Source organism: Asparagus officinalis, chromosome 1, assembly GCF_001876935.1.
Source record: "Asparagus officinalis chromosome 1, Aspof.V1, whole genome shotgun sequence".
Lineage (NCBI taxonomy): Eukaryota > Viridiplantae > Streptophyta > Magnoliopsida > Asparagales > Asparagaceae > Asparagus > Asparagus officinalis.
The window spans coordinates 14,564,012-14,589,631 of NC_033794.1; the positions used below are offsets into that span (position 1 = coordinate 14,564,012).

Here is a 25,620-nt window from a genome sequence, read left to right on the forward strand (position 1 = left end):
TGAATGTAAGGCCTTGGTTTGATTTTCAAAATATTCGGTGCATCAACTCGAAGCATATTATTTCTGAATACTAATTATTGTATAACATCTTCCTCATAAAATAGAATAAAAGACGATAAAGTAAAAAATCTAGTTGGTCATCGGGTTGTTATACCCTACTCCCTTGAAAATAGTGTTAAGAGCATGTTTAGCAACTTTGGATTATAATCTATTTGGTTTATAATCCACAAAGGACTTTATAACTCAAGTGGATTGCAAACTAAATTGTTTGGGAAATTTAATGGAATATAATCCATTTTAAATGGTAAAGGGTTTGGCAAACGAGTGACTTATAATTCATAGTTGTTGTCAAAATGACTAAAAAGTAGGGGTGCTAAACCGTATCCGTATCCGAGAAAATATCCGTAACCTTATCCGTTAGGATACAAATATGGTTACTCAAATCTATAACCAATAGGATATGGTTACGGATATGATTTTGTAGTGAAATATCCGTATCCGTATCCGAAATATCCGAATACATATTAGTCATACTCTTACGATAGTTTTGATTCTTAGATTATGGATTTGTGGTCAATTTTGATGATCAAGATGTCTAATCTTAACTTTTTAATTATAATGGACATATTAACAAACTCTTTTGTATCACATGAACTATGTTTTTCTCAATACTATCTAGTTTTCTCATATCTGTTTTGTATCTGCATGCATATCCGCTTATATATCCGCATGTATATCCGTAACCGTATCCGATTTTAGCGGATATGGTTATAAATTTTTCTTTCCGAGGTATATCCGTATCCGTATCCGAGATGGGTAATCGGATATGGATATGATAAGCATCATTTCCGAGCCGTATCCGGACCGAATGCACCCCTACTAAAAAGTGATTGCAGATGGAGAAATAGGGCTTTGAAATTTTCTTAAATGCTAAGGGGTAGAGTGGTATTTTGTTCGGAGACCTATTAGCCACCAAAAAATAAGCTAGATTACCCTTTTTTTGGCTTATAAGCCAAAACAAGTTGTTTGTCAAACATGATTACAAGCCACTTTAGCCAGTTGCCAAACATGGTCCAAGACCAAAATAGATGTATTTGCAAATTTTAATGGAAATTTTTAACTGCGTTTCTTTTCCTTTTTCGGTATTTTCTATTCAATCTTAAAAAACAGGATTCACAAAACAATATCATTTCTCTCCTTGATGTACAAGTGAACTGAGGTTGACTTCTCTGGGCCTTGGAAAAAGTTATTTATAGGGGCTGTTGGTTTGGCAAAGATAAATCCGACATGGCACCCTGAAATGCTGATGTGGTCTTTTTCGACAATTTCTCTCAAATTTTAGCTCAAATGGGAAGAAAGTTATTGTGTCTGCAGTCCTAATAAGACGTATCATGTCCATACCACAATAACTTTCCTCTCCTTTTGCCAAAAACAACTATACCAATTGATCTTTCAAAGCACATTCATTGTTAACATTGACATGCCTCAAGCAAGACTTGCATGATCGACGAAAAGTCCTCTTCAAGTTACAAAAGACATATTTGCGCATTTTTCAATTCCTACAAAGTCAATTGAAAAATCGATATCATAGAATATGGCAAATTTATACATTCTCATATAAACATATGATGGAAAGTTACTATGTCAACAGAAAACACCTAACCGCTGCTACAGTAATCACCAATACAGATACAGTAAACGTCACTGTAGCAATACTGTAGCAACAGTGCGCACCTATCGCACACTCACCTATATATAGCTCTCCCTAGCATTAAGTTCAGATCATCCCGGTGTCTCCAATTAAAAGTGAAAAAAAGGAGAGAGAAAGAGAGAAAAATAGAGAGAATTTCTCATTATAAAGAGAGATTGTAACTCCTAAATTTTCCTCATAGTGGATTCTTCTATTTTTGCTCGTGGTTTTTACCCCAAATTCATTTAGGGGGTTCTTCACGTAAATCTGTGTGCTCATTTTATTATTTTTCGCTAGGACCCTGCTCTACCGGGCCCCGGGTTTGTCCCAACAACATATACGTCATGGCTAATTGGCTCTTGAAACTGTTATGGGGTGTTCCCTGTTCCCCACAAATATGCTATCCCGAGAGCAGGTTCGGTCGAGTCGACTTCATTCCAAGACGACTCGAAGGGCGGACTCAGTCGGGCAAAAGATGATTACCCAATCGATCAACCGACACTTTTCCCAAGGACGACTCGGAATATTATATCTCAGCATTATTTTAACAGTTTATGATCATCATTATAACTCCACGTCACCCGCCGACAAGTCTCAACGACTGCTGATTCCCCATACCACAGAAGTGACCCCACGTCACTTGTCGACAAGCCTCGACGGCTGCTGATTCCCCATACCACATAAGTGACTCTACGTCACTCACCAATCGACACGTATCGAGCAGAGGGTGACTCAGCCTCCAGCTCATCCCTCGCCATCATCATAAACCGCATTCTCACTAGATGTCGATTTGGCCCTTGGCATCCTATATAAATACATATGCTATTTCGTCATGAAAAGAGGTTGGATTCTCCTTACTACTTAAAAACTACACCTTTTATTTTGGGAAGAATACACTGTTCTTCTATTACCCCACTCAAGTTCATCAACTGACTTGACCGTCGGAGGTACCACGGGGGAAACGAGCCCCGTACTCCCACGATTCTTGCATGTGCAGGTCGCTCGCCCGTTCCGAGCTCTGAGAACCAGGCATAAAGTCGAAGAAGGAAAGCGGCCCCCTCTCGACGATTCAACATCTTGACGATTCTACAACTCTGCAACCTCCATCGACTGTTTGTTCACGAGCATCAACAGAAACTTAAGGAGTACGTGCTTAGATATTGAGTTGAGGAGTTAAAAGTGTCACTGAACTTATGAAGATCTTACATAAACTGCATGGTGTTCATTTGCTGATTTTTATAAAAGGGGAAGAGAAGTAAAACAAAAAGGAATTAAAAGTCTAAGGAGTGAGAGAAAATTGTGGAGCTAAACTTGAGGAGGAGCCAATCATATATTCACAGTAGCAACATCTCCCTTAGTTACTAGGAGTAGGAGTATTACCCGGTCCAATTCCATAACAGCCAACCATGTGTTGATCCTCTACATGAAATTTGCTCCCATATTAATCTCACCCATTTGCTCCCAAAAAAAAAAAGGTGAGAAAACAAGCAACGAGGGGGGAAAAAGAAAAAGAAACCTCAATCCTCTTCCAATAATTTTTCCAAAAACAAAATGTCGAACACTCGGCAAATGTTCAGCGCTGGAAAGTCCCGCGGTGAGGGCCAGGTAAGTGATTTTGCTTCTATTGTTATTATTAGCGATTTTTTTTTTCTTTTTGGGGTACATGTTGGATTTAATCTAATAAATCTATTTGTGGGCACATATGATTAATCAATGTGTATTGCTATCTTTCAGGATAACCCACTAAAGTGATCAATTAAGTTGGGTTAATTTGGTATTTAAATAAGTCATGGGGTTATATGTGCAGATACCAGGTTGTAATTGTAATTTATTGAGGGGCTAAATTACAAAAGTACAACATCTATAAATAAGGGGTTATGGTCCCTAATCTAGGGTTACATTCTCTAATTCTCTACACCCCCATCTAGCTAGAGAAATTCGGCTAAGAGAGAACCCTAAGGTTAGAAGATCAAAACTCATCTAAAGATCAAGCAATGGATTCAGGTATAAGCTTCCGCTCTTTTAGATCCTTGTTAATCTCTTTGAATTAATCATGACTATATGGTTTTAGATCTCAAGTTTATGATGTAGATCTAACAAGTGGTATCAGAGCCACCTTGATTAATTCTTAGGGATTTAAGTTTTATTGGGTTTTTGATCTTAAATCTCTAGTTAAAGATTCAATTTTTTGGGTTCGGATGAACAGTAATGTTCGGTGAACAGTAACGAAATTTTTTTGTTCGGATGAATAGTAAAATATTTTTTCGGATGAACAGTAACTGAAAAATCGCCGGTGAACAGTAACTTTTTGGAATTTTTTGGCTTTTTCTTTGATTTTTCCTTCAAATTTTTCCGATTCTGGATCTGTTTTGAAAATAAAAATCAAAGTTTTTTGGGTTTGACGGCGGCGGTTTCAGTTTGAAACCCTAAGGGTTCATGGCGAAAATTAAGGAGGTGGTTACCTCAAACGAACTTCGCGTTCGTTCAATTTTAACTGAACTTCGCGTTCAAACGAACTTCGCGTTCGTTATCAAGTGAGCCTCGCGCTCAACGAACTTCGCGTTCGTTCTAAGGTGAACCTCGCGTTCAACTCAGGTGAGCGTCAAGCTCAATTTTAACGAACCTCGCGTTCGTTCTAAGGTGAACCTCGCGAACGACCCTCGCGTTCGTTCTAAGGGGAACCTCGCGTTCAACTCAGGTGAGCGTCAAGCTCAATTTCAACGAACCTCGCGTTCGTTCTAAGGTGAACCTCGCGTTCAACTCAGGTGAGCGTCAAGCTCAATTTTTAACGAACCTCGCGTTCGTTCATTTTCAGACGAACCTCGCGTTCGTACTTCAGACGAACCTCGCGTTCGGACTTCAGATGAACCTCGCGTTCATACTTCAGACGAACCTCGCGTTCGTACTTTAAACGAACCTCGCGTTCGTTCCCAAGATTGAACCTCGCGTTCTTTTATCAAACGAACCTCGCGTTCGTTCACTTTCAGACGAACCTCGCGTTCGTGCTTAAGTGAGTCTCGTACTCAATACAGTTGAACCTCGCGTTCAAAGTTAAGGGAACCTCGTGTTCTTTATGGTTAAGCATCGGCTTTTCATGGGTCCACTTTGGTATACTTAATTTATTCAATTAAGTTATGGGCCCTAATTAAGCTGTGAGACCCCAATTAAGTTTTTGGAAATTCAGTTGATTTAAATTTTTTAATTTAAATCTAATTCGGTTTTTAATCAATTATTTAATTCAAATATTATGACACTAAGGTATTAAGGTTGTCTCTCACTCCAATTGATTAATTGAAGCAAGAAGTTGCCAAAGTAACCTCTCTTATGTAGATTGTTCATGAGGAATGTGAGATGTTTGTGTGTATGCTTTCGTGTAAATATTTAATCGGCCCAAAGGAAGGTTAATATTTATTTAGACTGTATACACATCTGCGATGATAAGCGTGTGACAATTATAAGGTTTACATGTGAATAATGAATCGATCCAAAGATAGTTTCATTATTTGACATGAGTTATTGTCAATGTTTGATCATTGCAACAAGGTATCACTTACAAGTTAATATTACTGTCCAAAGACTTGATATTAATGTTGTGCCGGTATCTTGGATGGGGATTGTCATTATTTGAATTTTATTGATTATGGTTATTGATGTGAGCATTCTTTTGTTTTATTTCAGCTAATGCATCTGCTGCAACAATTTCTGCTAACATCAACTCAATTCCCATGCTAAATGGGACAAACTTCAAGGTTTGGAAAGAGAACATATTAATTGTTCTTGGCTGCATGGATCTTGACTATGCATTAAGAACTGAACAACCCCAACCTCTCAATGCGGATAGCACTCCTGATGCAAAGAAGGAGCATGAGAAGTGGGAGCGTTCAAATCGCATGAGTCTTATGATCATTAAGCGCGGCGTTCCGGAAGCCTTCAGGGGCATAGAATCCGAAGGGATTACTAAGGCTAAAGATTTCCTTGCCGAAATTGAGAAGCGTTTTGCGAAAAACGATAAGGTAGAAACAAGCACGCTTTTAGCTCGCTTGATTTCAATGAAGTATAAGGGCAAAGGAAATATCAGGGAGTACATTATGGAAATGTCTCATATTGCTTCAAAGCTTAAGGCACTTAAACTCGATCTTTGTGACGAGTTATTAGTGCATCTGGTTTTGTTGTCTCTTCCTGCACAGTTTAACCAATTTAAGGTCAGTTATAACTGTCAAAAGGAGAAATGGACTCTAAATGAGCTCATTTCATACTGTGTGCAAGAAGAAGACAGGTTGAAGCAAGATAAGACAGAAAGTGCTCATTTGGCCTATGCCTCTAAGGATAAGGGCAAGAAAAGGAAGAATGATAAGGAAGCTGCTAAGGGTCCAGTTGAGAAGAAACAACATAAGGATAATCAGGGTTGTTTCTTCTGTAAGAAGCCTGGACATGTAAAGAAGGACTGTACAAAATATCACGCCTGGCGTGATAATAAGGGTACGTTCCTTGCTTTGGTCTGTTCTGAGGTTAATTTAGCTTCAGTACCTAGAAACACTTGGTGGTTAGACTCTGGTGCTACTACTCACATAAGTGTTTCTATGCAGGGTTGCCTGAGCTACCGAAAGCCAAGTGATGTTGAAAGACACATCTTTGTGGGCGACGGACAATCGGTAGATGTGGAAGCAATTGGGCACTTTAGGTTGTTGTTAGGAACTGGTTATTATTTGGATTTAAAAGATACTTTTGTAGTACCGTCTTTTAGACGGAATTTGGTTTCTGTTTCTGTATTGGACAAATCAGGTTATTCTTGTTCATTTGGAAACAGTCAATTCAGTTTATCTTTTAATTCAAATGTTGTGGGAACCGGTTACTTGAGTATTTATGACAACCTATATTTGCTTGATACAATTGCTTCTTACAATGAATCCTTGCATGTGGAATCACGTGGTACTAAGCGTAAATTAAATAAGGAAAATTCGGCGACATTATGGCATAAGCGCTTAGGTCATATCTCAAAAGGTAGAATTGAGCGTCTTGTGTCTGATGGCATTTTGGATTCCCTTGATTTTTCGGACTTCGACGTATGTGTTGAATGTATCAAGGGAAAACAGACCAAAGTGAAAAGATTAGGTGCCAACAGATCTTCGGATGTCTTAGAATTGATACATACGGATATTTGTGGGCCATTCCCTACGGAATCCTGGAATGGTCAACAATATTTTATATCATTCATAGACGATTACTCACGTTATGGGCACCTATATCTTATTCATGAAAAATCTGAGTCTCTGGACATGTTCAAAGCCTATAAAGCTGAAGTTGAGAATCAACTCAACAGAAGAATTAAAACCGTCAGATCTGATCGTGGTGGTGAGTACTACGGTAGATATGATGGTTCAGGTGAACAACGTCCAGGACCATTTGCTAGATACCTAGAGGAATACGGTATCGTCCCACAGTACACCATGCCGGGTTCACCTAGCATGAATGGTGTAGCTGAAAGACGAAACAGGACTCTTAAGGATATGGTAAGAAGTATGATTGCTCATTCTTCTTTACCAGAGTCACTCTGGGGAGAAGCACTTAAGACAGCAGCTTACATTCTGAATAGAGTACCAAGTAAAGCAGTTGCTAAAACACCTTATGAGCTTTGGACTGGTCGAAAGCCCAGTTTAAAGCATTTACATATTTGGGGATGTCCAGCTGAGGCAAGGCCTTATAGGCCAAATGAAAAGAAATTGGACTCCAAAACAGTTAGCAGCTACTTTATTGGATACTCTGAACGCTCTAGGGGCTTTAAGTTTTATGATCCCACTATAAGGAACATTTTTGAGACGGGAACAGCAACATTCTTTGAGGATGTTGAGTTTGGGGGGAGAAATAAGGTTAGAGACATTAGTTTTGAGGAGGAATTGGCTTCAGATCCAATCCATACAGTTACTTTTGACAATATTCAGGTTCCTATACCTGTTGTTGCTCAAGAAGTAAATCCGGAACCTCAAGATGATAATGTTGAACAACTCCCTGTTCCAGAAGAACAAACTCAACAACCTCAAGAACCAGTGCCATTAAGGAGATCCACGAGAGAAAGGAGAAATGCTATTCCGGATGATTATATTGTATTTCTCCAAGAACATGAGGAAAGTAGTGGAATGTTAGAAGATGATCCAATCAACTTCTCTCAGGCCATGAAAAGTTCTAACTCTCAACAGTGGATTGATGCCATGAATGAAGAGTACAAGTCTATGCAAGACAATAAGGTTTGGGAACTTGTCCCATTACCAGAAGGTGCAAAACCAATTGGTTGTAAATGGATTTTTAAAACCAAGCGGGATGCAAACGGTAATGTGGAGAGGTATAAGGCACGTCTTGTGGCTAAAGGCTATACTCAAAAGGAAGGCATTGATTATACAGAGACTTTCTCTCCGGTTTCATCGAAAGACTCTTTCAGAATAATCATGGCACTTGTTGCTCATTATGATCTTGAGTTACATCAGATGGATGTTAAGACTGCATTTCTCAATGGAGACATTGATGAGATGATCTATATGGTGCAACCAGAAAACTTTGTGTCGGGAGACCCAAAGAATATGGTCTGCAAATTAAGGAAATCCATCTATGGACTCAAGCAAGCTCCTCGTCAATGGTATCATAAGTTTCAACAAATAGTTATCTCGTTCGGTTTTGAGATGAACATTGTTGATGACTGTGTATATCACAAGTTCAGTGGGAGTAAGTATATTTTTCTGGTTCTGTATGTGGATGACATCTTGCTTGCCACTAATGATATAGGCATGTTGCACGAAACCAAGAGATTTCTATCAAAGAATTTTGAGATGAAAGATCTTGGGGACGCCTCTTTTATATTAGGGATCCAGATACATCGAGATCGCTCTCGGGGTATTCTTGGATTATCACAAAAGAGCTATATCGATAAGGTACTTAAAAGGTTTGGCATGCAAGATTGCAGACCAGGTGACACCCCTGTTGCTAAAGGAGACAAGTTTAGTCTCAATCAGTGCCCTAAAGGTAACCTTGAAATTCAGGAAATGCAGAAGATTCCTTATGCTTCGGCTGTAGGAAGTCTAATGTATGCTCAGGTATGTACGCGTCCGGATATTGCGTACATTGTTGGGATGTTAGGCAGATACTTAAGCAACCCTGGTATGGATCATTGGATAGCAGTCAAAAGGGTTATGAGGTATCTTCAGAAAACAAAAGATTACATGCTCACATACAGAAAATCAGAGAAATTAGAGGTCATTGGGTATTCGGACTCTGATTTTGCTGGATGCCAAGATAGCAGGAAGTCTACATCAGGCTACATTTATATGTTAGCAGGAGGAGCTATATCATGGAAAAGTGTCAAACAAACACTAGTAGCTTCCTCCACTATGGCAGCAGAATTTGTAGCTTGCTATGAGGCATCCAATCAGGGAATATGGCTGCGAAATTTTGTCACGGGACTGCGCATTTTGGAAAATGTTGAAAGACCACTAAGGCTATATTGTGACAATAAATCTGCAGTAATGTATTCCAATAACAACAGGAGCTCAACTAAGTCAAAACATATTGACATTAAGTTCCTGGTTGTGAAAGAAAGGGTACAGAGTGGACAGATATCCATAGAGCACATTGGGACAAACTCCATGATAGCTGATCCTCTTACTAAGGGATTGCCACCTAAGGTCTTTCATGAGCATACTGCTCATATGGGTGTGGTATTATTTGAGGATATTATGTTTTAGTGGGAGTTTGTATTTGTGGTGCTTTATGTTTGGTTGTATTGTCTGATCAGAATAAAGTATTCAGTTAAGACACTCTGTTACATTATGTTTGGTTTTGACCTCACTAAGGAGGACCAGTTGAAAATAGACATGTACTGATCACATTGCATGTAATTTTCATGCTGCACATCCATGATTGATCTATGTCATTTGATTGTATTGGTATATGTGACCATTGATGGGTCGAGTCACGATAAATGTGACGAAGGCCGCTTTGATCCTATATTGATATAGTCAATGGACGAGATTGTTCGGAAATACCATTTCAGTGATAGCAATTTTTGAGCTCATAAGGTTATACACAATTTAAGGAATCATATGGTGCCCAAGTGGGAGATTGTTGGATTTAATCTAATAAATCTATTTGTGGGCACATATGATTAATCAATGTGTATTGCTATCTTTCAGGATAACCCACTAAAGTGATCAATTAAGTTGGGTTAATTTGGTATTTAAATAAGTCATGGGGTTATATGTGCAGATACCAGGTTGTAATTGTAATTTATTGAGGGGCTAAATTACAAAAGTACAACATCTATAAATAAGGGGTTATGGTCCCTAATCTAGGGTTACATTCTCTAATTCTCTACACCCCCATCTAGCTAGAGAAATTCGGCTAAGAGAGAACCCTAAGGTTAGAAGATCAAAACCCATCTAAAGATCAAGCAATGGATTCAGGTATAAGCTTCCGCTCTTTTAGATCCTTGTTAATCTCTTTGAATTAATCATGACTATATGGTTTTAGATCTCAAGTTTATGATGTAGATCTAACAGTACAATGCGAAGTATTTTTATCTGACCGTTTATTCTGCTTTGCGATTCGTGCAGGCCAAAGCTGATCAACTGTTGCAGCCAGCCAGCGACAGAGCATCTCAGGCTGCACAAAGTGCTCAGGAGACCAAGGAGCAGGCTGCAGGTTTTCTTCAGCAGGTAATCTCAGTGAAATGCAATACCTATTTCCCTAGCAACTACAAAGTTCCATTTATATAAAGTACTAGCTTGAACACAGACACATTTTCCCCCGCTACAGTAATCCGGTTTTAACTGCCACGGTCATTTTTTGAATGGCTACAGTATCCCGTGTGCTACAGTAATAGTTTTCAAAAAAAATACAGTGTCCAGTTTCGTGCTTGCTGCAGTAATAATGCTACGGCAAATGCTATTGTAGCATTAACTGTAGCATAAATAGTGAATCTTGGATTCTCCCATTTGTATAGTAGAGTAGATGTGGAGTCGAACATCCATAAAGTTTTTCTTTTAAATGAATGGTATCCCAATATTTAATCTCAAACGGATAGGTTTCAATATTAAAGTCTCCATTGATAGCCTGATATTCTATGAAATCATATTTTCACTGTGTATATCTGGAAGCGTGAGACATTTTCCCGAGAGTCTTAACAAAACAATCATGAATTATTAGGTTTTTTGCTGAAATCACTATAAACTGTTTTTTATAGAGAAAAGGTCATAGACTTTGGATTAACAAAATAACGATATATGCTACCATAAAATCACCCAACAAGACGTTAATCGTATTGCCAAAAGTTTAACATGACAGAGTATTAAACAGAATAAGGATAAAATTGTCCGGAATATGTCATCATTTTTATCACACACCAATCGTTTGCGGTAGTTCAGTGAAAATAATTCGCGATAACAGTCATGATTTCTAATAATAATCGTAAAATTAACATCTTATTTACCTATTTTTCTCCATGGAAATAAAGACCGGAGAGCAAGTGATGAACATGGCCCATGAAGCTGCGGATGCAGTAAAGGATGCACTCGGCGTGAGCAATGCCGATGCCTCCAGCAACGGTAGCACCACAACAACCCGTACCACCACCACCACCACCAAGCAGCATTGAAAACTATTTTTTTTCATAATTACCTACCGATGGGTAATTTTTTTTTTCGTGGATTTTTTTTCTTCAAATAATCTGAAAAGAAAATCGATGGTTATGTGATAAATACAAGAATTATCTACTCTTTGGATTCAATGGCATGGAATGTTGTTCGTTTGGCATGACTAAGTTTTAAATGTTGATTTAAACCATTCAAATTTCAAACAGAGAGCCTTGTCAGGACCCGGGATTGTGCAAATTGGTAGTTTGACGAACCAATCAAATAATCATGTAAAAACAAAACAGAAAGATAAGCTTTTGTAAGTAATAGTTGCATGCATCAAAAATCAAGGTGAGGTCATCTAATCACCATATATGGAAGTCGATTCTCAACAATAATAAAGAATAATCCAAGTTTTTTTTTTGTAATACTCATTATAACAATTTGATCAGGAGTTGAGAGGCGCCAATTTACTGCGGTAAACGGTTCAGCGAGAATTTCTAAACAAAAATAGAGACCAGAACAATTTACAAAATCCATACTGAAAGCTCAGGAAGATTTCACTCAATATCTGCTCAAATCATCCTATACAACATGTAAACCAGAAGCTCTTAGGCCTAGCAGATTTGCACAATAAATCATCACAATTCTTATCAATTTCTTCAATCCGTTTTTTGAACGTCCGACACCAAATCGAAATGGGCGTCGAGCAGTGAAATTACTTCAGAGAGAGAACAGACCTTAAAATTTGGTCTCGTATCATCTGTCAATGAATCAATAGGGCCATACCTCCCGCTTTCATCAAGCAAGCATGTAAAAGCTCCTGCTCGCTTTCCACAAACCACCTGTTAGAGGGAAGTAAAAGTGTGTGCATTAGTTGAGTTGAGTGCAAGGTACCACAAGGGATTCAATGATTCTACCTACCAAACATTTGGAAAGATGCAACTGTAGGCATTCCATCAATGACTGATTAATATATCCTAGTTCAGTTGGGTAGAATGTTGGTCTCCAAAACCCGATGTCGTAGGTTCAAATCCTACAGAGCGTGATTCTGTTCCTGCTACGTTAAGTCGAATCACAATAAAATAACTTAACAAAGCGGAATTGCAACTCGAATTTGACCTCCTGCAGATCAACGAGGAGGTAATGTGTAAGTGTCCTTCGAGTCACATAAAACAGCCTTAGATCACAAGTACAAGTGAATGTTAGCCTTGTGCGGCTCCATCATTGTATGACTGCACTTTCACATGAGCAGTAGTCCAAGCAAAGCATGCAAGCATCATGCACTTTAGTGCTGAATGCAGTGTAAACATGCACTATTCCCATGACAACCATACACATTTCAAATTTTAGTATGAACCCTCTATACACTCTGAAAAAAATCCACAGTAGTAGAGAAAAAAATTATCAGTTATGTAGTAGACATGCTATATAAAAAACATAAGATTTAGGATGGTAAAAATTATCACTGTTGATTGCCATAACAGTGACATCCTCTCCAGAAAACGCCTTAATACAATGAGAAAGGGATATTAATATCAGATCCAAGATGAATAAATAACTTGACAATGAAATTGAGAAATGCACATTTCTTGTGCAGGCGTAACAAACCAAGCAATGCATCCAGATCAAGATTGAGATCGTGTATTTCAGCATGCAGGCATAACAAATTAATCAATGCATTGAAATCGAGATTGAGGGAGGGCGGGCTAGGAGAGGAGAGGGAGGGTAGGAGGGAGAAGCATATTTCATTGTGCAGGTAAAAAAAATTACACAATACATTGGAAGAGAGATGCATATTTCAGTGTGCAAACGGAAAAAACTAAGCAATACACCCAAAGAGAGAGGAAGGGATGTGATAATAAGTTGAAGAGGGGCAATCACACTGCACTATAAATTGATTCCTTAGGCGACAATTGGAATCGCTGCAGGCCTCCTTTGTAGTAGCACTTGATAACTATGCAGCACCTGGTTCAATCACCAACAACAGCCAATTTCTACCACCATCTATCTAAAAATTCCAAATAAATGAAGAAATAACAATCATTTGCTACATCTCTCATTGATTTTTGAATAAGGCTCCTCGCCCTATTTTATCTTCCAAAAAAACATCTATTATCGATTTAACTGGGGTAAGAAGTGCTGTTTTCTTCAAGTGACAAGTCCTTTTGACATTCAGCCAGAGGAGATACACAAGATGCCATTTTAAAACTACTACTCATGCATACTATCAAGAAATAGTTGACTGTAAACTATTATCATAGTATTGTTCATTTGGTTTACTCGCTATAATCTTTTTGGATGGACTTCTAAACTGAAAAATCTATCAAAAAGGAAACAATTACGCTTGTGAACAATTGGGTTACTGTAGGTTATAATAAAGTTTCAAAATCTATGACGACCAATGAGTGCCAACTAAAGCTAAACTGAAGACATAACCATATGATTAACCCACTTGGAGAAAGAGGATGAAATTCATGCATGTGTCTGTCATGCAATTTGTTTTATTCATCTACTAAATTTAATCCAATTACAAGAAGATTCAAAGTAATTGCGATGAGATTTATTCATCTGCTAAATATAGTCCAATTACAAGAAGATTCAAAGTAATACAAACTAGCCAATAACTATCTTCCATTACTTTGTATGCATTAGCATGACGTGAAAAGCTAAAAGGACAAGTGAATAGTAAGGTGTAATCCTGCAAACACGTTTTCAGAAGGCGATATTACATTGACATTGTGGTAGATCTGCATGGTTCTCTTTCTGAGATGCTTACTATTGAAGCCATTTACAGTCAAAGGCTGAAAATGCTACAAAAATGCTACTTGCATTCATTTTGGAAATCACAATGCTAACTAGGACCTATAGGACATGTTCACAAAATATGCACACTTGCTAGGTAAAGGCATCTTGAACCAAGTAAACAGTATGCCTCAGTTATAACAGACAATCAACTTACATCATCTTTAAGGCTGTCACCAATCATTAGAACTTCGTGCGAGGGGACATCCCAAGCTTCACAAATATGCAACAACGGAGCAGGATCTGGCTTATAAGGACGAAATTCCCTACTCAATGCTGGGTGGAACTCCATCTACAGTAACAGTATGGAAATCATTGGTCAGAAAATTTCCATACAATTTGAGTAAAGGATAACCAAAAAATATAAGACATGTTAATGCAATAAAAGAAACATTTCACAATCTGCGTAACAATATTAGGATTCCAAAATGGTTAATTTTCCTCGTTCTAGGGAGAAGCATTCTATTACTGTATCCGAGGCATAAAACATAGCTGTGCTCCAGCGTTGGTGACTTTTTATCTAGAGAAGAACAATTGGCACCCATGTAGCACGACTATGTAAACCTCATCACAAGGGCAGCATTGTTTAGCTAGTTGCCAGAGGTTTGATTCTTCATTTAAAAGTTGTCCCTCTAATTTTTGTTCACTGGAACATGCAAGGTCCTTGTAAGGCCATCACGGTCTTTCTTCCTGTACATGTATGTACCATCTCGAAATTAATTGCTTCACACTCAATCAATGCAATAGAGAATTAGAAACAGTTGTCTTTATTTGTTTACGTTGTTGGGGGGAAATCGGGCCTCTATAGAGCTAATGGGCTTTAGACAAGAGGACAGAAATCAAACTAACCCAGAAAATTAAGTTGTTATGAAACTCCATAACTCTTTCCTCAATTTTGCAATGTGGAACCTGGGAGGTAAACAAGCCTCAAAGAGATGTTGAGAACTAAATTAGTCCAAAAATTGCACTGACTTTTTATTAAGTCTATTACTATTTCGTAACTTTTCTAAGGACGACCTTTACTTGTACATGAATGCCAAGACATCTTATGCACCAAATTGCATGACATGCCACGGAACCGAGTCATAGAACTACTTACCCCAAACCGTTGATGAAAAAAATCAACCGCAACCTTGACGTTTCGCGTTATCAATCCCCTTCTGCAAAAAGCCAAATTCTCGAGTTATAAATAATAAAACTGTCCACATACGAATAAGGTTTTCGGATTTCAAAATATTGCTTTACCGGGTCTATTTTATACTTACAATTCCGAAATCGTGCACACTCGAAAATCGAAACATCCAATCTGATTTATTTTTAAACCCAGAATCTATGTTCATCTGCTATAAAGTATTGTAAAGAGCTAAAATTCGATCTAAACTGCTACAGCGAAGGAGTCAAACTACCGAATCTCGGTTAGGTAACAAATCAGGTTTTTGGTTTATGAATGATTTTGAAAATTGGTGGGTTTAGAAATTATTGAGAATATAAGAGAATGCGTTTAAAAGGGCGGAAAAAAAAAATAAAAAATTAAGAAGATAACTTTCATCTCCAATCAGAATAACAATAGTACTCTCCTGCTACAATCAAAACAGCTTTCTTCCATATAGGGTCCGTTTGTTTCGCAAAAAAAACTTGGAAATTAAAGAATAGGAAACCTATTTCCTCTAATAATTGTTTTGAGGTTGTTTGGTTGGGTTAAAAAAGAAGGAAATTATAGAATAGGAGATGAGATGAGTTGTCACCTTATTATTGGATGATGTGAGTGAGTTTTTAAAAAAACTTGTTTTGAGGTTGTTTGGTTGGTTAAAAAGAACAGGAAATGAATTGGAGGTATATTATTGGATGATGTTTTGAGGTTGTTTGTGTTTGGTTCATTTTTAAAAATAAGAAAATAGATGAGACGAGATGAGTTGGAGGTATATTATTGGATGATGTGACACATACTTAAAGAAATCAATTTCTTGTTTTTTTTTGAGGAAATGGATGGAAAGAAATGTTTAATGAGATGAGATGAGTTGTCACAATATTATTGGATGATGTGTGTGATTTTTAAAAATGGGATAAGATGAGATGTGATGAGTTGTGTTAGGGAAATTACCCACTAAACCAAAGAATAGAACAATCACAAACACAATATTTACGTGGTTCGATCAAATTGATCTACGTCCACGGCAAGAGGGTGTATCACTATATTTCTTTCTCAACATACAACACTCATACAAAATATAGAGAGCTCACAGATTTCTCGTGTGGCTTTCACTCTCTGTCTCTCAAGCTCTGTTCGTTGATTTCTTAAGCTCTGATACTAAATCTCAAGAAGACTCAGAGGCTCATCTTGTTTTCTCTATCTCCCGTATGCTTTATATAGGAAAAAACATACACCATTTGTCAACAAAATCATGCTTGATTTTGTCAACAAAATCAAGCTTCAGCCACCCCTCTCTATGTCAATACGGCCACCGAAAGCAAGTCACCTTTCGGTGCTTGATATAGTTGACTGACCAACAATCTCCACCTCGATGAAGTTTTCCCAAAAAACTGAGCCGACACCAATAACTAGTGAGTCTTCACCCATCTTACAAACAATGCCCCAAAAGGGGCCACTTAACAAGTGCGAATGCCTCCCAAATTCAAGCAGTGCTTGAACTTGAAGGCCGGGATCGTTTTGGTCAACATGTCATCTGGGTTGTCTGTAGTACCAATCTTCTTCATCGTGATGTTTCTTTCAGCAGTTGCCTCACGAATGAAATGATATCTGACATCAATATGCTTTGTCCTCTCATGATGTGCTGAGTTTTTGCTTAGATGTATTACGCTCTGATTGTCACAAAATACAACTGAACTAGCCTCCTGTAGAAGTCCAAGCTCCCTCACGAGATTTCTCAACCAAATGGCCTCTTTTACCGCTTTTGCTGCTGCCATGTATTCTGCCTCTGTAGTAGACAAGGCAACTGTCGACTGTAGAGTCGATCTCCAACTAATAGCTGAGCCAGAAAGAGTAAAAAGATAACCAGTCAAAGATCTCCTTTTATCGAGATCACCTGCATAGTCAGAATCCACAAAACCTACAACAGAGGTTCCCAAAGTATTGCTATCAAAAACTAAACCCAAATCTGAGGTACCCCTGAGATACCGAAGGATCCACTTCACTGCCTCCCAGTGTGCCTTCCCTGGTTGAGCCATGTATCTGCTCACTACACTGACTGCCTGGGCAATGTCTGGACGAGTGCAAATCATAGCATACATAATGCTACCCACTGCATTAGAGTATGGAACTCGGGACATCTCCTTCTTCTCGTTCTCACTTGTAGGTGAATCTGAAGCCGAGAGCCTAAAGTGAGGAGCCAAATGAGTCGTAACGGGCTTGGCCTTCTTCATCCCAAAACGTTCAAGTACCTTTTCAATATAACTCTTCTGTGAGAGATATAATGTTCCAGCTTTCCTGTCCCTCCTGATCTCCATACCTAATATCTTCTTTGCTACACCAAGATCTTTCATCTCAAACTCATCACTGAGTTGTTTCTTCAAAATAAGAATCTGCGATATGTTCTTAGCAGCAATAAGCATGTCATCGACATATAATAGAAGATAAATAAAAGAATCATCTCCTAGATGCATGTAGTACACACAACTATCATAAGTACTTCTTGAGTACCCATGACTAAGCATAAAATTATCAAACCTCTTGTACCACTGTCTGGGAGATTGCTTCAGGCCGTACAAAGATTTTTTCAATCTGCAAACTTGATCTTCTTTACCTTCTGGGAGATTGCTTCAGGCCGTACAAAGATTTTTTCAATCTGCAAACTTGATCTTCTTTACCTTCTACGATGTATCCTTCTGGCTGAGACATGTAGATAGTCTCCTCAAGTTCGCCATGCAAGAATGCAGTCTTCACATCAAGCTGCTCAAGCTCCAGATCAAATAGAGCAACCATGGCAAGCAATACACGGATGGAGGTATGCTTCACAACCGGAGAGAACACTTCATCATAGTCAATTCCCTCCTTTTGTCTATAACCCTTAGCCACCAACCGTGCTTTGAATCTAGCATCTTCAACCCCTGGGATCCCTTCTTTCTTCTTGAAAATCCACTTGCATCCAATTGCCCTTTTACCCTTAGGTAATTGCACCAAATCCCAAGTCTGATTCTTGTAGAGTGACTCGAGTTCTTCTGTCATAGCTGTGGCCCAACGTCCAGATTCTCCGCATGAGACAGCTTCAGTAAAGTTTGATGGCTCTTGAATACTCATCTCTTCAGCTGTCGTGAGAGCATACGCCACTAATTCAGTATGTGCATATCTTTGAGGAGGTTTGATCTGTCTCCTCTCTGCCAGTGGCTATGGAATAAGGTTCTTCAGTCTCAGCATCATCAGCATCTGAGCCTGAATCATGTTGCTCTTCTACAGCTGTAGGAGCAAATTTTATAGACGACTTTTGAGACGTCTCTCCCTCGAGCTCCACCTGAAGCTCCACCTTATCCATGGTCTTCTCTACATTTCCTGTAGACTCAACAGAAACCTTCCCATGATCAAGCATATATCTTTCATTAAAAGTAACATCTCTACTAATAATGAATTTAGGAGAATCAGGTTCAAGACTCCACAAACGATAGCCTTTAACGCCATCAGCATAACCAATAAATATGCATTTCTTAGCTCTAGGCTCAAGCTTACCCTCTCTAACATGATAGTAAGCGGGACATCCAAATACCTTTAAATTTGAATAGTCATTTGGTTTACCTGACCATACCTCATTTGGAGTCTTGTGTTCAATGGCTGTAGAAGGAGACCGATTCACCAAGTAACAAGCTGTGTTAACAGCTTCAGCCCAGAAGCCTTTATCCAAGCCAGAGTTTGAGAGCATACACCTGGCTCTCTCCATCAAAGTTCTATTCATGCGTTCTGCCACCCCGTTTTGTTGAGGAGTGTGCCTGACCGTGCGATGTCGTACGATCCCAGAATTTGAGCAGAACTGATTGAACTCACCACTGCAGAACTCTAGACCATTATCTGTTCGGAGACGTTTAATCTTCTTTCCAGTTTGATTCTCAACAAGTACTTTCCACTTCTTGAAAGTTTCGAACACCTCGCTTTTGCGTCTGAGAAAGTAAACCCAAACTTTCCTGGAAAAATCATCAATAAACGTCAGAAAATAAAGAGCACCACCTTTGGATGGAACCTAAGCAGGTCCCTATAAATCTGAATGGATGTAGTCGAGAGTGCCCTTCGTCGTATGTGAGCCAGTCGAGAAGCTGACCCGAGTTTGCTTCCCAAACACACAATGCTCACAGAAATCCAGTGATGATGTATGATCACCACAGAGTAAGCCACGTTTACTCAAAATAGTCATCCCCTTCTCACTCATGTGGCCTAAACGCATGTGCCACAACTGAGTAGTGTCCCTATCAGCATCAGAAGACACACCTGCAGAGCCTGTCACCGTACTGCCTTGGAGAACATAAAGACTGTTCACCTTACTACCTTTCATCACAAGCAATGAATCCTTAGTAACTCTAAGAGCTCCACCTCCACCAGTGTAAGAACATCCAACAGAATCCAAAGAACTCAAAGAAATTAGATTTTTCTTTAAGTCCGGGATGTGTCTCACATCTGACAAAGTTCTCACTATCCCATCGTGACACCGGATGCGAACTGTACCAATGCCAACTGTCTTGCAAACTGTATTGTTGCCCATCAAAACTGATCCACCACTTATAGATCTGTAAGTAGTGAACCAATCTTTATTTGGACACATATGAAAAGACGCACCTGTATCCAAGATCCATTCTTTATCGGAACGGCCATCCAAGGGACATACTGTAAGAACCGTCTCAGCAACAACGACAGTATCAGCCTTTGCCGTATTAGCTGAATCTGAGGTTTCACCACGCTGGTTGTCTTTCTTCTTTAGAGCATAGCATTCTGACTTTTTTCATATCCATGACAATTTTATTAAATTCATCAAGGTGTTCCTGAATGGGTGTACCTTCCTTCATCTTCAATGTGTATAGCCGTTGCTTCAGGTATAATCTCGTAGTAAGAGATTTCTTCAAGTAGAGACTTTCGAGCTTTGACCACAACCCCGCTGCCGTTTCCTCATCGGCAACTTCACGAAGCACATTGTCGGATAGTGACAATTGCAAGGCGCTGTGAGCCTTTTCGTCCATCTCTTCGATCTCGGCACTAGTCATATCTTCTGGGTATTTCCCATCGATAGCTTTAATCGTGCCTTCACGTCGCAATAAAGCCTTCATCTTTATCCTCCATAGGCCGAAATTGTTCTGGCCATCAAAGATCGACACCGAGAACTTCACAGAAGCCATTGTGGATGATTGAAAGCTGTCCTAGAACCGAGAAGCTCTGATACCAGTTTGTTGGGATAATTAAACACAAAGCAAGAAAAATAGAGAGACAATCACAAGCACACAATATTTACGTGGTTCGATCAAATTGATCTACGTCCACGGCAAGAGGGTGTATCACTATATTTCTTTCTCAACATACAACACTCATACAAAATATAGAGAGCTCACAGATTTCTCGTGTGGCTTTCACTCTCTGTCTCTCAAGCTCTGTTCGTTGATTTCTTAAGCTCTGATACTAAATCTCAAGAAGACTCAGAGGCTCATCTTGTTTTCTCTATCTCCCGTATGCTTTATATAGGAAAAAACATACACCATTTGTCAACAAAATCATGCTTGATTTTGTCAACAAAATCATGCTTGATTTTGTCAAGCTTCAGCCACCCCTCTCTATGTCAATACGGCCACCGAAAGCAAGTCACCTTTCGGTGCTTGATATAGTTGACTGACCAACAAGTTGGATGATGTGACACATTTCTTGTGTTTGGTTTATTTTTAAAGGTAAGAAAGAAGATGAAATGAGATGAGTTGGAGGATAAAAATAATATTTTATTGGATGTTGTGGGTGAGTTTTAGGGATGGAAATGGATAAAAATATTATTTTATTGATTTCCTGGTATCGATTTCCTTTTTTTGGTTTTTAGGAAACCAACCAAACAGCCATAACCAAAAACTGAACGAGAGATGGAAAAAGAGAGGAATACCTAATGCTCCTCGAATCGAGATAGTGACAGAGCTCCACAGCGCCTGAAATCACTTCCAAAAAAAAATTAGAAACACCTACACAAAATTAAAAAATATATATATAAAAACAAGCATCAATTCCTAAACCTGGCATGATTTGGAGGCGATCGAGGCCCTGGCGCTCGAACAGGGCGATGGTCTCGTACGCCTTCTGCTGCTCGAGCGGGCCCCACGTCTCGATGTGATGGAGGATGTCGACGCCCCCCGATCCCAACGAAGCGTAGGCGTCGTCGCCGAGCACCGCCCGGTACATCGCGGCGAAGTCGATGACGGGGACCGTTAGGGTTCCGTCCATGTCGAAGACGACGCCGCGGAGGCTGGGCTTTTTGACGGAGGCGGTGACGGGAATCGACATGGAGGAGAGAAGGCGGTGACGGGAGCGAGGAGGGGGGAGGGGTTTTAGTGAGAGTGAGAGCAGGCAGCGTTTGATGAGGGGAGAAGCGAGCATTTGGCGGTGGATTATTATCCAGTGGTAGGGAAGGGCTCGGTCGCTTTTGGTTCAGATACGTTCAGCGAGGGCTTTTTTTTTTCTCAATCCCCTTCTTCCATATTAACCTGAAATGCCAGGTTATTTTTTAGGGAAAATTGTGTCCAGGCCCCAAAATGGGGAACTTCATGTGACAAGCCCCCTCTTATTTCGGCCCATGTGTATTAGCCTCAAATACGCACAATATTTGTTATGGGACCCCTAACTACTCTTTTTCAGAAAAACAAAGGCGGAAGTTACGCTCTTGTCCTTCTGATGGGACTGTACTCAGTTAACGCGCCCCATCCTTATTCAAGTACTCTCTCTCTCTCTCTTCCACCTCTTCGTTGTCTCAGAAACTCGAGATTGTGTCCAATTTCTCACCGCCGTTCAACAGTTTTAGGGTTTTCGCCTGAATCATGTCGTCCAGGGAAGGATCATTTTCCGATTTCGAGGTCGACCACCGACGCGCCTCGAAAGGCCAAGACGTATCGTCTGGGCTTGAAAGCGCGGAGGAGGCGACGCAAACCCTAATGGAGATGCAAAAGGAGGCGATAGCACGTCGAGACAGCAAAAGACGACCCTCGACGGCCGAGCGTACCATCCAACCCTCCCCCGAAAAACAGTATGTTCTATGTTATCGAGAATCTGGGAAATCGACCTAATTTTGCGTAAATTCAGTTCATCTCAAAAATACCAGTTGTAGATGAGTACACATGATGTAAGTGCTGGATTGATTCCAATGTTAGTTCTAGGTTGATTCAAAGCACCTACAGGTGCGGCCGAGTCACGAAGGCTGACCGCCAATCTTGGGGCCTATTGGAAGTTCATGAAGAAAATAGCCCCGAAGATCAATCAGTATCATAGGGATGCCTACCGCGGTTCTGTGTTTGAGCACTATATTGTATTCGGTGCTCCTGCTCCCGATCTGCCCACTCTGGAATTGCTGCTGCGCTATTATGACGGAGACAAGAGCACATTTTCCATACCGGATTCAAATAGCGGGGCTGTTAGAAAGGTAAAATTTGATCTGCAATGGGTCCACAACCACACTCATTTTCCTATGAATGATGAAGTTGTAAGTAACAATCGGGACTCAAACAGCAGAATATGGATGAAATACTTTGTAAATCTTTACATTTCTGAAGAAGGCAAGAGGTCGAAAAAACCAGAAACCTCCCAGCGCAAACACCTCGAAGGGCATCTGGAACGGTTAGTGGAATCAACAGAAACGGGGGATATCCAGGAATTTGTTTTGCTACAAATCCTGTACCAATGCTCTATGATATGGAGCCCCAGAGCAGGGGAAGGTATCCCTAGACCCGTACTCAGATATCTGGATAACATTGAGAGGGTCAAGTCTGTTGCATGGGCCCGGTTCTTTTATGATGAAATTATCAGGGGCATTGGTGTTGCGCTGGAGGGAAAGAAGGAGCGAAAGAAGGCATATGTCCCAGGTTGCATGACACTACTATGTGTAAGTTTCATAATTTTACCTATTTTATTTCATTCTAGTTCTGTCTTATTCCTAGCTTGTTGTAAATTAGGTTATGTTATTTCTATCTTATTTTATGTTAGTTCTACTATACAACACGTTATTTATGTTGTACAACATGTTATTCAACATGATGTTAGTTCTATTGACTGTTTTGTTAGTTCTATTAACTGTTTTGTTAGTTCTAATAACTGTTTTGTTAGTTCTATTGACTGTTTTGTTAGTTCTATTAACTGTTTTGTTAGTTCTAATGACTGTTTTGTTAGTTCTATTGACTGTTTTGTTAGTTCTATTGGCTGTTTTGTTAGTTCTAATGACTGTTTTGTTAGTTCTAATAACTGTTTTGTTAGTTATATTAACGGTTTTGTTAGTTCTAATGACTGTTTTGTTAGTTCTATTGACTGTTTTGTTAGTTCTATTAACTGTTTTGTTAGTTCTAATGACTGTTTTGTTAGTTCTATTGACTGTTTTGTTAGTTCTAATGAGAGTTAGTTCTGATAGGTACCATGTTAGATCTATTTGCTGTTCTGATGAGAGTTATTTCTGTACAGTGTCATGCTAGCTCTAATGTGTAGCATGTTAGTTCTATGTGTTTACGTGTTAGTTCTAATGTTAGTTCTAATGTGCAGCATGTTAGTTCTAAGTGACTGTTTTGTTAGTTCTATTGTCTGCTTTGTTAGTTCTAATGCTCAGTGTGTTAGTTATGTTAGTTCTTTTGTTAGTTCTATTAACGCTCTTGTTAGTTCTAAAGAGAGTTAGTTCCAATGACAAATTGGGCACCGGATAGCATGAAAGTCCCATCTATGAAGGTGGTGACTATTACGGAGAAGGCTAAGGCAGCGTCAATAGCATTTGTCCACAGGCAAATTGAGGAAGTGTCTCCTCCTCTAGTTGAGCAGGCGTTCCCCGCTGCACAGAGGAGAAAAGTTGCGCATCATAAGCGCGAGACAAAGAGGAGGAAGGCTAGCCAGGAGAAAACGCCTGGGAACTTCTCTGTATGATTCAGACCCTTATGTTAAGTCTTACTCATTTTACAATAACTAAAAACAATATCCTAATTATAATCTCTTATTAATATCAGACCATGGCAAAGCATATTGACGTTTTTGACAATGAGGAGGAGATCAAATGTCTTCCCATAGATCAGCAACTTACATTGTGGAGAAATTCTGCTAAATTTCTCAAAAGATTGCTGGATGACACAAAGCAGACCAAAGAATTTATGATTGAGATCAACAGGCTGAACAGGATAATTGAAGATTTGAGAAGACATGATAAGATTGCAAATGGAAAAAGGAAGAAGCGGCGGGTAAATCAAGAGGAACAGAGGTCTAAACCGAGCAGTGTATATAGTGAAGACCCAAACACGCAGCTTAATGTACATAAGAATGTAGAAGAGGATGTTAAGCATCATGTTGACGTTGTTCAAAGAGAGGAGGAGGATATTGTAGAAGAGCGTAATGAAGAGGAGCATATTGCAGACGAGGTTGATGTAGATATCAAAGTTTTTGCAGAAGAACCTACTGATTTTGCAGATAAGAAGGAGGATATTGTAGATAAGGGGGAAGAGGCTTCTGATAAGTTGGGTGATTTGCTGGTTGATTTAAATGTAGATAGTAAGGTTGATGCGAAAGAAGATAGTGAGGCTGAGGAACATGTACATATGAAAGAGGAACATGAGAATAGGGACGACGATCATGTTGAACATGCACAGGTTATTGTAGATAGCACATTAACGGATGAGAGTCATGTTGCTTCAAAGGAAGCAATTGAGGATTTACATCTTGTGAATATTACGCACGACGTTGACAGAAATGTAGAAGTGCTAACTGGTAATGTCGAAGAGAAAGCAATGGGTAGCCCAAAGCCACGAAGGGCAAGCAAGAGATCTAAATGGCGGAGGACCCCATATACTGAAGGAAAAAGAAAGAAAAAGCAAATGACGATTATAGATGTTTTTGAAAGTCCTGAAAAGGGGCAAAAAGTTGACACGGTTATTCAATTTTTTCCGGATAATCAAATCGGTAACTGGGATGTGATGAGATTGAAGCCAATGACTCGTGAAGAGGTAGCTCTATTGGCAGAGCTGAATACAGATATTACAGACTCGTCTTTGTTTAACATCCGCATTATCGATAGCACGGGTGCTTTCGTACATAATTTTACTATATCACCTCTAGCAGCATCCAGACTCAACAAACTTGAAAATGATTTCTTATCCAAATTCTGCTCTCAGAAGATACACATGTATGATTCAGTTGACTATTTTTATTCTTATTTGTCAAGTATTAGTTCTAATTACAGTTAGTTCTGCGTTTCAGGAGATATAAGGTTATTGAAACATCGAATAGCAGCATCAGCAGAGCAGATTTGTTGACTTTGCTCCGAGGTGGCCGGCTTGACGACAAGGTTAGATTATACTTCAAGGCAAAGTTGAAAA

At 39.3% G+C, this 25,620-nt stretch overlaps 2 protein-coding genes across 5 annotated transcripts; one reads left to right on the forward strand and one right to left on the reverse strand.

Annotated features, from left to right (window-relative positions):
• LOC109836438 (late embryogenesis abundant protein 29-like) lies at positions 3,158 to 11,485 on the forward strand. The gene is made up of 3 exons (XM_020404338.1): positions 3,158 to 3,295; positions 10,288 to 10,389; positions 11,187 to 11,485. The coding sequence occupies exons 1-3, from the start codon at positions 3,242 to 3,244 to the stop codon at positions 11,325 to 11,327; spliced, it is 297 nt and encodes a 98-aa protein (XP_020259927.1). The 5' UTR covers positions 3,158 to 3,241; the 3' UTR covers positions 11,328 to 11,485.
• Positions 11,774 to 21,716, reverse strand: LOC109851191 (haloacid dehalogenase-like hydrolase domain-containing protein At2g33255). Of its 4 annotated transcripts, none has more exons than XM_020421228.1 (5): positions 21,307 to 21,713; positions 21,180 to 21,222; positions 15,209 to 15,269; positions 14,267 to 14,401; positions 11,774 to 12,149 (listed from the first exon to the last, which is right to left on the reverse strand). In XM_020421228.1, the coding sequence occupies exons 1-5, from the start codon at positions 21,665 to 21,667 to the stop codon at positions 11,967 to 11,969; spliced, it is 783 nt and encodes a 260-aa protein (XP_020276817.1). In that variant the 5' UTR covers positions 21,668 to 21,713; the 3' UTR covers positions 11,774 to 11,966. The 4 variants fall into 4 exon arrangements, with proteins under 4 accessions (XP_020276817.1, XP_020276833.1, XP_020276825.1 ...); XM_020421244.1 differs by lacking the exon at positions 11,774 to 12,149 and adding an exon at positions 12,235 to 12,429 and having other exon boundaries at positions 21,307 to 21,715; XM_020421236.1 differs by lacking the exon at positions 11,774 to 12,149 and adding an exon at positions 13,065 to 13,272 and having other exon boundaries at positions 21,307 to 21,716.